Here is a 14307-nt window from a genome sequence, read left to right as displayed (position 1 = left end):
AATAATGATCCTAAAATGTTCAGGAAGAGGAACATTTTTTGTCATGGAGGGCAGTTTCAAGAAAGGTGAAGGTGAATACAAGTTTGTGCTTCAAGGAGAAAAGCCTGTGTGTTTTTTGTGTTATGCGGCGGGGTCAATTTTGAGTGTGCCTTCAAGAAAAACAACAAATTGTCCAATAATTAAAAGGCTGTAAAAGGCTGTTTCTGAAGCAGAGCTGAAGGTCTGTGAGCAGATGTGCCCCGATACACACTTTTAAAAATGCCAGTGTATTAGGGGATACACAGTTACACAGACATGTAATATTTGCAACTTGAATAAGTAATAAATACAGAAACATTTATTTAACAAGTTAAAAAGTAGTTGCATTTATTTTAACATGACATTTGGTTACATTTAGTGACATTTACACTGACTTACAGTTACATCTGGCCCTTGATGGCGGCCATTTTGCTGGTGTGGCCCTCAGTGAAAATAAGTATAAATGGACATAGATAACAGCTACCTGCCACATCCCAAATAAGGAGTGAGCATGGACACGCTTCCGGATCCATCGACTCTGGCTCCAATTCACTTTTTATTGAAAAAATGTCAGCCCTCTCTCTCTAACTGTTGCTGTCAGGCTCGGTCTTAAAATGTTTATGTTAACCTACTCTACATGACCCTGTTTTTGTTCCTAAATGAAGATGTGAACATTATTAACAGACAAATCAGGAACATTCTTTCCCCAAGGTCATTCCCGCTACTGTTAGCAACAGGTTTGATAGACAGCATCGCTAAATGCCCACTCCCTGCTAAAGCAGCAGTGTAGGGGGGCCTCTAAGGGGCTTTACCTTCAACAGCCTCGCTCTGGATTGTTTTTTGGTTGCTATGATACTCACAGTTGGAATTCCAAATATGGATCGTGACTCCAAATTCACCTCTATTCATACTTTGCAGTGACAAGTAATGGGAATGGGAATGTTCAGCAGTTACCATGGTGACACAATGAACACATTAGCAAATACTGTCAAAAAAGTTTCACGATTGTCAGAAAAGTCCAGAAAAATACAAAATTGATTTAAACAACACATTCTTAGGAGCCTGTGATCATGGTCCTGTTTAGGTATTTGATTTTTAGGTGTTTAATTTTCAACTAAAAGGTCAGAGTGTCTGTGATGGTAATGTTATTTGAGAGGAGTTTAACAGCACAAATCAGCTCACCTGTTGTTTTTCAGCTAAGTCCTTTTTCAGGGCCAGATTAAAGTCAGAATGTTGATGACGTCAGCTGCAAAGTATGAATAACTGCTAGCCTCGAGTGGCTTCATTTGCTAGAGCCGTCACACCGTCACACTCACTTAGTCCACAGGTTTATACAGTCTATGAGGTAGACAAATACATGGCAAAAGTCAGGTACAGGCTCTTTAACACCAGACCAATGTTCCCTCTAATTTTTCACGAGTCTGAGCAAACACACAAACCCCCTGAGCGTCCCATGGGCCACTGTGAGCAACATCAGACGTGCGCACTGTGGTCATGCTGCATCACATCCATCCAAGTTAAATGGTTTATTAAAAGAATCAAATTACCGCATTTACATTTGTGTTATAAGACTTTTAATTAAGTGCTTTAGCCACTTATACAATGAAAATGACAAAAATCTTGCTCATGACCTGTGTAGTATGTTAATGCTATTGGAAGTATAAATATTTTATTTTAACTATGGAAAAACATGAGCTTCCAACCAAACCAAGACAACTGTAAACTCCAATGTTGAAAACACACTTAACATTTTTATGATAAAGCTCTGACTTGTTTTATGAGTATAATCCATTGTGTGAAGCTTTTGCTGTGGACTGAGTGAGATTGTCCTACTGTGTCTGGGAGACAGTCCGGTAACTCTTTTTCAATATATGACACGATCATTTGATTTTTACAACTCATAAACTAGTGACAGTCAATGACCAATACACACTGAGAGGAATCTGTATCTGCACACCCTGCTGCTCTATTACTGTACATTTATACTGTACATCATATCAAAACACAATATATAATGTATATTTGTATATAACATATATTCAAAACGAGTGGTATGGGTCAAAATAAATATATATTTACAAACCACACACTGCAAACAGTGAACAAACACACACACTTCAAAATATAAACAAACACACACTGGAAACTAAGAACACACTGTACATGATTGTACAGTGGGACAGTCATTCTGTGACAGTGGCTCAGTGGTTAGAGGTTGGAGGATCGAGTCCCGCTCGGACCAACTCGGACCCGCTGGGCGCAGATTGGCATTAGCTAATGCTAATGATTACACATGATATATTTGACCCACAATTAAGTTAATAGCAGAATAAACCACGCTTACCGATCAGGAACAGCATCTCTAGTCTCTCTCTCTCAGCACCTCTACTCCTGAGTCCATCATGAGATCTTCACTCGGTTCCATGAACCGCTCCGGGTCTGAGATGCCTCTAGTTTAACTTGTACAAACATCCACAGTGTCCTCGGTCGCGTACTTCCTTTGTTTTGTCCGTTTCATCATGTTTAAAACGCAAAACTGCTACAAAACAGTGCGTAACAGTGCACCCGAGGGCGGGCCGTCGGAGCGTTAAGGGGTTAAACACTTAGCATCATTAGCATCATGAGCGAGTCTTCACTCCACATCAGCCGTGTCCCAATTCGCCAAACTGGCCTTAGAATCACCACTGGAAGTGTGCACTGAAGGGCAGTTACGTAATTTCCGGTGCGACAAGGGCTGTCCCATTTCAACGCACCCTACTGAATGCGCCCGACAAACCTGCCCTTCCCTTTCCACCGTTTCCATGGAGATCAGACGTAACCGAAGCGTGTATCCATGAACACTTAACGCACTGCTGTATCCCATCATGCACCGCGGCTACGCAAGAAACAGAAGAAAATGGAGTCCGTTGCGCAGTATACGTTCAAATGTTCGTACTGATTTACCTCATCTACAACAATGCGACATGAAACTGTTAAATCTGAATAAAGATCTGTACAGGCTGTGTGTGTGATGATTAAAAAGGAGTTACATGGAATAAAGGAATGTGCAGTTATTGCTAGACAATAAGAAGGCATTATTATCATTAGAAATTATTACTGCAATAAGAATAATGTAAGAATGTTCGTTTCTATTGTAAACGTCAAAGACCAAGAGACTGAAACATAAAGTCAGAACGGTTTAATGAGTTTCACACAGGTAATGTGAACAATGAAGCAACGGACTCTCCAGAAAGGACAGAAGAGAGTCCTGAGACGTGCACAAAATCTTCATGTGTTCCGGTACATTCCATAGGTCTGCGCCCCTCGTGGGCACGTGTCATTTACTTTCGTTTTAGTAAATCAAGACACTAGCTTGATGTAGCGCTGCACTGCTAGAAAATACTTTACAATAATAAGATGGAAAGAACTGGCACGGCATAGAAGAGAAACAGCGCCCTCTACTGTTATTAAAGTGGTGTAGCCACTGGACAAAATACCGAATCGTTAAACTGCAATATCCCACTTTATGTACAACTAATCAGTGTTCTCTGGTTTATAGACTATGAATGTAAAAATGATATTGTTACCTCTGTCTCTGTTATTACGTTTTCACAAGGTATATTTTGTTTAAGTAATGAAGTAGCTACAGTTGAGAAAAAAATCACCTTGAACGTTATATTTGCCTATTGATATTCAATCTAAAAAAAAAGAAACGGCTGCGACGACGACATCTTGACTTTTCTTCTATTAAATAATAAATCATTAAAAATAACGTACATAATGTACGTATCGTACACTCAAAGACAGCGGTGGAAGTGAGGCCCGTGGTGTGGGCCTGTCCCACTTCAGCAAGATGGCAGCTACACTGAGGAGGACACACTCTCGACCGGAACCTTAAAACTGCACTTTGAAGAGTACTTCGAAGGGACCCTTCAAAAGGTGCATTTGGCGAATTGGGACACGGCCATCGACTAAGCTAAACCTCTGGGAGCGGGACATGAGGGGCCTGTCAATGATGTTGATAAACTGCGCAGATACGTATGTGAGTCACATAATTGTCTGGAGCAGCTCATCCCCGGTCACACTCACTGACTCACATTGAAAAATAGCGCAGAATGAATTGTTGTGTGTTTATTTTATTTTCAATTCCGGTTTGATTTTTTTGTGCGCAGCGCGGAGACTGTGTCAGCAGTGTGCAATTGCGCACGCGCGTAGCTTAGAGGGAACAGTGCACCAGACCTATCTTAAGTTTAGACCATTGCGATCCACCTTAACCAACTATAATACACACAAAATGAGTCCATCGTTAGCAGTTTGACCTGCAGCTAACACATCCATTTTAGACTTTCCCACCGTTACTCTTGGTTACACACTACTCCAGTTTGAAAGCACTGTACAAAATGAATTCAAAACTTGCCTGGACAACACTGGAAGGTCTCACAGGTCTAATTATTGGGCCACAAACTCTGCACAGACGGTTAAATAAAGTTATCCAAAGCAGCTCTGGATGGTGGTGCTGACAATTCAAACAGTGCTCTTCAAATAAAAGCTGACAGTAGACAGTACAGAGGCCCTTTCACATTAAGAGCTGACAGTAGACAGTACTGAGGCCCTTTCACATTAAGAGCTGACAGAAACACAGCTAATTAGACTGGAGATAACAGAGTCAATGTTTGGGTCAGCTGGAGAGGGGCCAGGAAATACTGTGTTTGAAATGCAGATAGTAACAGGAAATACATGGTGGAGGAAGAGGAGGAGGAGAGATGAGGAGAGATGAGAGGAGGGGAGTAGAGGTGGAAATTGGGAGAGGAAGAGAGGAGGAGGAAGGGGAGGAAAGATGAGGGGGGAGGACAGGAGGAAGGCAAGGAGAGGAGGAGGGGGAGAGGAGGAGTTGAGGAAGGCAAGGAGAAAGGAGGAGAAGGAGAGGAGGAGGACAAGAGAACGAAAGGAGGACAAGAGGAGGAAGGGGAGGTAAGAGAAGAAGGAAGAGAAGGAAAGGAGAGAGGAGAGGAACAAAGGAGAAGAGGAGAGCTATAAAGGCCTTTTCTGTTTGTGTTGTGCAGACTTACACATATTGTGCCTGTGTAACTGTCAAAGTGTGAAACTATAGTGTTGTTTCAGAGACTTTCTGAGCCCAAGACTCTAGTCACTGCACATTTGATCTAGTTTGTTTAAAGCTGCACAAGGTAACTTTTCTGTCGAGGGCGTACATGAAGATTTTGCTTTGCCCGGATTTTCCACAATATGGCGTTAAACTTATTTTGTATTCAGTTAAAAATGTGGGTAGTTACATTTACTCAGTATTGGGAAGTAATGGAACACATGTACAAAGTATACGTATTGAGAATACACATTTTGAGTAACCGTATTCTGGTACAGTTATTCTTTCATTTGGTGATATTCACTGTTATTTTATAAAATCAAAGTCCTTGCAGTATTTGGTCACAGACGCTGCTCTTGTGGTCAGTACAAGTGAGATTTTTCCATCTCCAATCAGAGATAAAGGAAATGCAAATCCATCAGTCAAACAAACATAAAGCTGTTTTTAATCCTATGTTGTGTTTTTACACTATAATTACAATGAAACTTGGTGTAAAAGTATTCTAAGTATTCAGATTGCAGTACTCTGATTGGGCCATGTAACAGAATATGTTACAAAATACATTTTAATACAGTTAAGTATTCTGTAACTGAATACATTTTTAAAGTATTCTTCCCATCACTGCATTTACAGTTGAAACCAGAAGTTTACATACAATATATAAAAAGACACATGCTGACATGAAATCAGACTGAACCTTTCCTGTTGTAGGTCAATTAGGATTACCAAAATTAGTTTAGATTTTTGCTAAATGCCTGAACAATGAAAGAAGGATTTTAAAGACATTTTTTGTAATTTTTTTCAAAGTCAGAAGTTTAAATATATTTCATTAGTATTTGGTACCATTGCCTTTAAACTGTATGACTTGGGTCAAATCTTGTGGATTTCCTTCCACACGCTTCTCAATAGTTGGCAGGAATTTTGGCCCATACCTCCAGACAGAACTGATGTAACAGAGTCAAGCCTCCTTGCTCGCACATGCCTTTTCAGGTCTGCCCATACATTTTCAATAGGACTGAGATCAGGACTTTGTTATGGTCACTCCAAAACATTGACTTTGTTATCCTTAAGCCACTTTGTAACCAGTTTGGCAGTATGCTTCAGGTCATTGTCCATTTGGAAAACCCATATGCGCCAAAGCTTTAACCTGGCTGATGTCTTGATGTCTCTTTAAGTTACTCTTACTAATTTCTTGGCCCACTTGTATTTCTACTTGAGTAATACTATTATAAAGTAACATTACTCTTACTTGAGTGAATTTTTTGCATACTCTGATACACTGATTTATTGCTGAAAATAGAAAGGTTTAATGCCATACTGTGGAATATTTACAGCATCTCCTTGGAGAAAAGCATATGGCAGACCTTCTACCAATAAAATAGTTGTTATTATTATAATGTACACTGTGTAAGACTTAAGGCAAAGAAATATCAACATGGAGACAAGCAGGTGGCAGACCCCTCCCTAGAAAAGTTACATAGTGCGTCTTTAAAGCAAGCATAAGCGCCTCAACATTTCCACATATTCATTGTTGTTGTTGTCGCTTTACATTTGAGCATTGACCATAATCCACATAAGCCATTCTCGGATCACAGCATCTCATGTTGTCTCTGGACCTGCTTATGTCTGTAAACCCATTATAATAGTTTTCCTGTGATACCGACTGATCCCGGTACACACTTTTCACACCGCCCGCTCGCCTCCGCTTCGTTTCCATGGCGACGCGTGGTGCATAGGTTTCAGTTTGGCAGCGGCTCGGGCTCTCGCTGTGCGGCATACGTTTGCCCGAGTAAAACATATAATTAGTCCCTCCACACTGAGAGCATCAAAGAGCAGCAACAAACAGACTGGTTATGGTTCTGAGAAAGAAGCAGGGCCACACGAGCACAGCCAATACGAGATACTTTTATAGTCATTTATGTGTGAATGTGTGAGAAAATATGAGAACGAGGAGAGGGAACGGGAGTTAGAGCTGCAGTTTTATGTGGAACTAGGATATTGGAGGAAATGTGGAGGAGCAGAGCCAGTGTGTCTGCTCCTCTGGCTCTGCTCCTCTGGCTCTGCTCCTCTGGCTCTGCTCCTGTCTGCTCCTGTCTGCTCCTCTGACTCTGCTCCTCTGGCTCTGCTCCTCTGGCTCTGCTCCTCTGGCTCTGCTCCTGTCTGCTCCTGTCTGCTCCTCTGGCTCTGCTCCTCTGGCTCTGCTCCTCTGGCTCTGCTCCTCTGGCTCTGCTCCTCTGGCTCTGCTCCTCTGGCTCTGCTCCTGTCTGCTCCTCTGTCTCTGCTCCTCTGACTCTGCTCCTCTGGCTCTGCTCCTGTCTGCTCCTCTGACTCTACTCCTCTGGGTCTGCTCCTCTGGGTCTTCTCTAGCTCTTCTCTGGCTCTTCTCTGGCTCTGCTCCTCTAGCTCTTCTCTGCTCCTCTGACTCTGCTCCTCTGGCTCTGCTCCTCTGACTCTGCTCCTCTGACTCTGCTCCTCTGACTCTGCTCCTCTGGCTCTGCTCCTCTGACTCTGCTCCTCTGACTCTGCTCCTCTGGCTCTGCTCCTCTGACTCTGCTCCTCTGACTCTGCTCCTCTGGCTCTGCTCCTCTGACTCTGCTCCTCTGGCTCTGCTCCTCTGGCTCTGCTCCTCTGGCTCTGCTCCTCTGGCTCTGCTCCTCTGGGTCTTCTCCTCTGACTCTGCTCCTCTGACTCTGCTCCTCTGGGTCTTCTCCTCTGACTCTGCTCCTCTGACTCTGCTCCTCTGGCTCTGCTCCTCTGACTCTGCTCCTCTGGCTCTGCTCCTCTGGCTCTGCTCCTCTGGCTCTGCTCCTCTGGCTCTGCTCCTCTGGCTCTGCTCCTCTGGGTCTTCTCCTCTGACTCTGCTCCTCTGACTCTGCTCCTCTGACTCTGCTCCTCTGACTCTGCTCCTCTGACTCTGCTCCTCTGGCTCTGCTCCTCTGGGTCTTCTCCTCTAGCTCTGCTCCTCTGGCTCTGCTCCTCTGACTCTGCTCCTCTGACTCTGCTCCTCTGGCTCTGCTCCTCTGGGTCTTCTCCTCTGGCTCTGCTCCTCTGGCTCTGCTCCTCTGGCACTGTCTTTGTGAAACCAAAGTTTCTTCAAATTGTTTGTATTTCTTTTACAGCGCCATGGCCGCAGTTCCAACTACCACAACTGGGGGCGCCCTTTACCTCCACATGCTGGGTGGAGCCGAAGGTAAATGTTTTTCCTGTTCCTGAACCAAAAACGCACGGGCCTCCACCAAATCAAATATCAGGAAACAGGGGATGCAATGTGGCTGTGTCCAGGACCTTTGAAAGAAGAATGAAATGTCAATTGCTTTGTTCCACCTTGTGATGTCATTTAGTGGTAGGTTTCAACTTAACAACTACCTTTTTACCTTTTGCTTAGTACAGATAGGAAATTCCAGAGCTGAAATTATCCAAATGATTCTAGTGAAGGTGTTTGGAGTTTAAAAACACAGCAAATCACTTCCAGTATTACCACATGACATCAGAAGGTGGAAAAGCACGAGTGGGCTGTATGTGGAGCTTCCTGGTTATGTAGGCTAGTGGGTGGAGCCTTAGACAAAGAGAAGGGTTTGAATAGTGCCCGGGAGAAACCGCAAGATTACTTGAACATGCACGAATGATTGAGAAAAGCACTTCAGACATGTTTTTGGTGAGAGAACGTTATAACATGGTAGAAAGCTTAAACAAAAAAAAGCTGGTGTAGCATAATACCCCCTCTTTAAAAGGCCCATGTAACTCTTATTAATTTTCTTATCTATGTTCCTCATCACAGACATAGAGTTGTGATTTGTTTCATTCACACATCTTTAACACAGATCCTGCGCTTGTAGGCTGGGTTTTTCTCTCAAACAGAAAACACTCTGTTAATTTGGATAACTTCAGCCCTGGAATTGCCAATCTCTACTGAACTAAAGGTAAAACGAGCTGTAAAACTACCACTTCATGACATCACAAGGTGGAACAGAGCATTCTGAGCTTAGGAGATGTAGACAAACTGATGACAAAGGGTAACTTCAACATGTATGAATGAAACAAAACACAACTCTAGGTCTGTTTTTGATGAGGTAACAACATTATAAGATGGTTTAAAGCTCACAAGAGTTAATTTTGTGTAATGTAGGCCCTTTGAATATTTACCTAAATCGTTCATCCATATTGTAAACTCTGTCATTTCCCTCTGTCTGTGTAGGTCCAGCTCTAACAGTCTGGGCAGGAGGAGTTATGGTCTAGTGGGGGGCAGCCTGCGCATCCACAGCAGCCGCTCGCCTCACCCATTCCCCTTCGCTCCGGAGCAAGAGTCCCTCCTGTCCCACCCCGCGTTACCCCACCACAACCCGCACCACCCCCACCACCCCCACAACCTTCCTCCACCCCCTCTGCTGTCCCGCAACTACGGCACCAGGCGGGACAGACGGGCACAATCTCTGGAGCTGCCCGAGAACCTGCTAAGAACCTCTAATGTGGCTAACGTCACTAATGTGGCTAATGTGGCTAATGTGGCTAACGCTCCTCCAGCTAGCCTCGCCCACGGCCTCCAGGATTCCGGGCGGAGGAGCGGCGGGTCGGGGGCCGGGTCGGTCGCCGGGGCATCCGTGTTGGGAAGCGGAGGGTTTGGGACGGATCACAGGGATTGTAACGGGAAAGCGCCGCACACAACGCTAATGACGGAAGTGTATCCCCAAGTCAACGCCAAGAAAGACAGAGCCGACCTGGACGAAGAGACCGACTATGTAAGAAATACTATATATATACTTTTACATAGTATGAGTAATGAAAATAATGGAAACACAGTATTTCCAAATATTCTTTAATGAGTTTTAAAGCTTATGATAAAGTAACAAAATGTAAAACAGAAATGAATCAAATGTTTAACAACCAGCACCAATATATTTTTGCCAAACTGCACCATCTGCCCCTGGACAACAGTAGCTCGTTGGTAAAGTGCTCGTCTTCAGATGCCAGGGTTGGCTGTTCAGCATAAACATCATTGGCAGAGCGGGCAGATACACTGGTCCACAGGTTGCAATTCCAATACTGCCATTGTGTCCTTGTGCAAGACACTTAAACCTCCTCGTCTGTGTGTATTGGTGTGTGTGTGTGTGAATTCGTGACTGGCGCTTCGAGAGCCTAGGAGATAGAAAAGTGCTATGTAAACGTGACCATTTCCCCTCCAATCATTTATTCACACAGCCAAAACCACCTTCACCTTGAGAATGCCCCATCTCGTCTGATCTCAGAAGCTAAACTGGGATGACCGTGGTTAGTACTTGGATGACTTGGAGACCGACCGACGGGAATACCAGGTGTCACAGCGGGGCAGCGGTGGCTTGAGTGCTTCTTTTATCCTACCCCAGAGCAGCTGCGGCTATAGTAGCAATTATTAGCAAGCATTATTTCACATGTTTATATTGTTGTTGTTGTTGTGTCTGTGCAGAGCATCTGTTTCCGGGTGCAGAAGATGATGGAGGCATACAAACCCGAGTGGTGTGAGAGTCGAGAGGACTGGTCTGTGTACCTCTTCTCCCCCCAGAACAAGTCAGTACTGTTATATACGACTGTGACAATCCTACATCCACCTAGAATTAAAGCTAAAGCAACATTTAAGAGCTTTTAACCATGTTATAGTTGCTCTTCTTTCTTTCTTTATTCTTTACTTGACAGGAACCATATACAAATTCATTAATCTAACTAAAGAAAAGTTGATTTGTAGCAGATTGAGGTACTGCTACTTTCCATCTGTAGCCCCTGAGCAGGTGAACACACATTAAAATACTAATTTCAATAGGATTACATGATAAGACTAACATCATTGACACTAGCAGTAAAATACAATAAATTGCCCCATACAGTACATCCAATACAGTATGTTTCCCACAGTCCAAACCAATTTAAAAAATCAATCATGTGCAGGTTTTTACAGTGAGACAGAACATTACAAATTAGCTAGACTGGTGTGGACACGTTTGATTATCTGAAATGTACTTTTTCTAGTAATTGCTCGTAAAATGATTCAAATCTACAGACAAGTTTCTCTTCTTATTTACCCTTTCAAAGTTGTACTTAGACTAGGGTTGTCAAAAGTATTGAAAATCAGATGCTAAGCGAGATTAAAAGTAGTATCAAAACTAGATACTCATTTAAGCTCAGTATCGACACTAAAAAAGTCACATTAGTATGGAAATTGAGATTTAAATATTAGTATTGTGACACTAATAACAATAGGATTATAGCTTTTACGATGTTGTTTAGGATGAATCATGTGTTACATTTTTGCTTAGAGATTCGTTTTGGTTTCTGTCTTTTACTTGGATGCTATTTTTACCTTTTCTCCAAAGTGTGTTATGAAAGCTCCTTAGAAACCCTTTGGTATCAGAATAAAGACTTGACCGATGTTCCCTCCTGGTCCAGACTCAGAGCTGTTTGTAAAGCTGTGAAAGTGGAATGCATTGACCTTTTTCTTTTAGCTTGGCTCCACTCGGTTTATTTCAAAGTGAGGTTCAGTTTGGCATTTTGTACCAGGCCTAAGAGTGTTTGGGGTCAGGGGTCAGGTGAGGTCAGGTGGGGTCAGGTGGAGAGTGACTGAAACACTTGTGTCAACCGCAAAGGTAAAGTCAGAACATTAACATTTGTCATTACCTGATTTTTCTAACTGAGCGTGGCCTGGGGGTGTGATGCTAACTGTAGGCACTGCTCTGTCTGAAGCTCTGTTAATTTAATGCAACTACGACTACTTTTTCAGTTAGTCTCTTTCACCTTTTTGTTGAAAATCGTACAACAAAACAGGACAGTGAACCCTCGTATTGATTACAGACTCCGGAAAATGTTTTTTTTAAATCCATTTTGTATTTTTTCTTTAACTTAAAAACTGTTGGCTAATGCTAGCTAGCTTGTGACTGTGATGTTATTGTAGAGAGACTTGTTTAACATCACAAATCAGCTCACAAATAAGTTCTTTTTGGTCAAATTGTGTTAAACTAAAGCTCGGATTAAAGTCTAACAGCCTCAGACAGAGCATGCCTCCAGTTAGCGTCACACCCCCAGAGAACGTTAATGACATCGGCTGCAAAATATCAATTGTATTTCCAGTATTTGTGACACCACAGTTGTTTTGGGCACCTCTGGCTTCCTCCGTGGCAGCAAAAACGACTCCAGCCTCACGCCCCAAACTGTGTCACAGCGGCTTTAAATACCGCTCTACGTTTGATGGAATAGTGTCTCCCGGGAAACAGTATTCTCCCAAACAAAAGCCGAGAGTCGCCGTGGGAGCCAGTCGATAGCAGACGCCAGGGTTGCCAGATAAAGGGACGAGGTTGCCAGGTCGGGAGAAAAGCGCTCAGATTAGCACATTGATTTGTTCTCCGGGAGCGGGGAGTTTGATGCAGTTGAGACAGTGACAGAGAGGAGGACAGCTCAGGGACAAAGCAGATTTATGTTTGAGAGCTTCAGAGAGTGACAAGGAGACTTATAACACCAAAGATAAGGTCAGATGTGGGAGGATTTCAACTTTTCAAATCCTGGAACAATTACATTTCTGTCCTGTTGGTTTTTTTCTTTCTGTGAGCTCAACACATTTTCACCTGATCAGACAAGACTACTCACTTTTCCCTTTCTGTACCAGGGTTTCAGGCAAGTAATTCCTTCCTGATTTGAAGGATTTTATGAGGACCTTTCCCCATTCGCAAGGTATAATATTTTTTATTTGAAATGCAATATTACTATGACAACAGAGGACCATTGCCAAGTCAGATCCTTCAAATCAGAAAGGAATTTTTAGGCCCGAAACCCATTAATAGAAATAATACATCTTTTTAGTGTTTTGATCAACAGCTATAGGATCAAACAGAATAAAAAAGTGTCAGACAGCAGTCACTTGGATGGAGCTTTGAGTAGAGACCATAGAGCATGACAAACCTCCATCCTAACGTGGGACGGTCCAACCACAGCCACTAATTTGTATTATATGCCTCTTAAATGTGGAAAACATCACCTCTCCAAAACTCCCAAACAAAATATATAAGTTCTTTTACCTCAGATAAATAAGTAATACTTGTAAACCGCTCCGTTCGTTTTGACATTAATGGAGCATGTGTCTCTCTGATTGGTTAATCCGCCTGCACAAGATTTAACCTTTGTGAAGACTGTAGGTCCCTGTCAGCCGAACACAAGAAGTTTGTGATTTTATTGCACTTGTGACAAATCCTTTCTGGACTGGAGGGATTTTTTCATTGTAGTACCAATGAGTGGCCACTAATCCAACTGGAGACAGCTCTAAGCTACGAATACACTATCCAGTTATTTTGATAGATTCATGCTCCAGACCCACTCGTCTTTGTAGCGTTTTGTCAAAGTGTGTGGTTTGGTAACTTCTCCTCCACCTGTTTGGCATTTCTATGTACATTAGTTTAACTCAAATATCTTTATCTCTTCATATTGATACTTTGCAGTGACATCACATTGGGGGTGTTCTGGCTCTATGTCCATGGAGGAATGTTCAGCAGTTACCATGGTGACATCAGCAAACACAGTCAAAACCTTTATAAGATAATATGAAAATTTAGTTATTTTTAATAGGGAATGTTGATATGTTGATGACATAAGCTTCAAAGTATTGATATCTAGCTGTGTACTTCATTACAGCAGGTTCTTCGCTGCAGCGGCGTGTTAGAGATAGTGACATTTCCTCTGTATAACTCTCTGACCTTTCATTCACATGTGAAATGGGCTCTTCTCAGAGTTTAAACTGCTCAGATTGGCCTTTTACACCAGAACCACTCATTTCTCTCCTTTTCTGCCTTCACAGCTCATTTAAAGGTCTTTTTACGTGGAGAATGGACTTTGAACTTTGGTATAAGGCAGTTTTGTCATAAGAAACTTAGTAAATGTAAAGGTTTGATCTTTTTTATAGTTGATACCTGTGTAAGTATTGTGTCACTCAGTTACAGTGGTGATAGTGTATTCAGTTTCAGCTACTTTGATGTTTGTGGCTACTACTATTATTAGACTAAATATAAGAGATCACTTTATTAAAGAGAGGGTATCATGGGGTCATATTAAGGATCTCAGAGGCCCTTAAGCTATTTTTATTGTTTGTTTTTTTTTAACAATTACACTCCAGACTATAAGGTTTTGAATACAAATGTGACCAGTCTAAGGGAAACACACCAAACTAAATCTACAATGTAAAATGAACCAAAATGAGGAGG

At 42.5% G+C, this 14307-nt stretch overlaps 1 protein-coding gene across 1 annotated transcript in view; it reads left to right on the top strand.

The window, feature by feature from the left end:
- LOC117370010 (voltage-dependent T-type calcium channel subunit alpha-1I-like) overlaps window positions 1-14307 on the top strand; it is a 214296-nt gene that overhangs the window by 140455 nt on the left and 59534 nt on the right. Inside the window, exons 16-18 of the mRNA XM_055221662.1 lie at window positions 8218-8288; window positions 9294-9834; window positions 10539-10639. Of these exons, the coding sequence (XP_055077637.1) occupies window positions 8218-8288; window positions 9294-9834; window positions 10539-10639 (713 nt within the window). The remainder of the gene's footprint in view (window positions 1-8217; window positions 8289-9293; window positions 9835-10538; window positions 10640-14307) is intronic.

This window comes from Periophthalmus magnuspinnatus, chromosome 1, assembly GCF_009829125.3.
Source record: "Periophthalmus magnuspinnatus isolate fPerMag1 chromosome 1, fPerMag1.2.pri, whole genome shotgun sequence".
Lineage (NCBI taxonomy): Eukaryota > Metazoa > Chordata > Actinopteri > Gobiiformes > Gobiidae > Periophthalmus > Periophthalmus magnuspinnatus.
The sequence above is the reverse complement of the archived record's forward strand: the minus strand, read 5'-3'. Positions and strand labels throughout refer to the sequence as shown.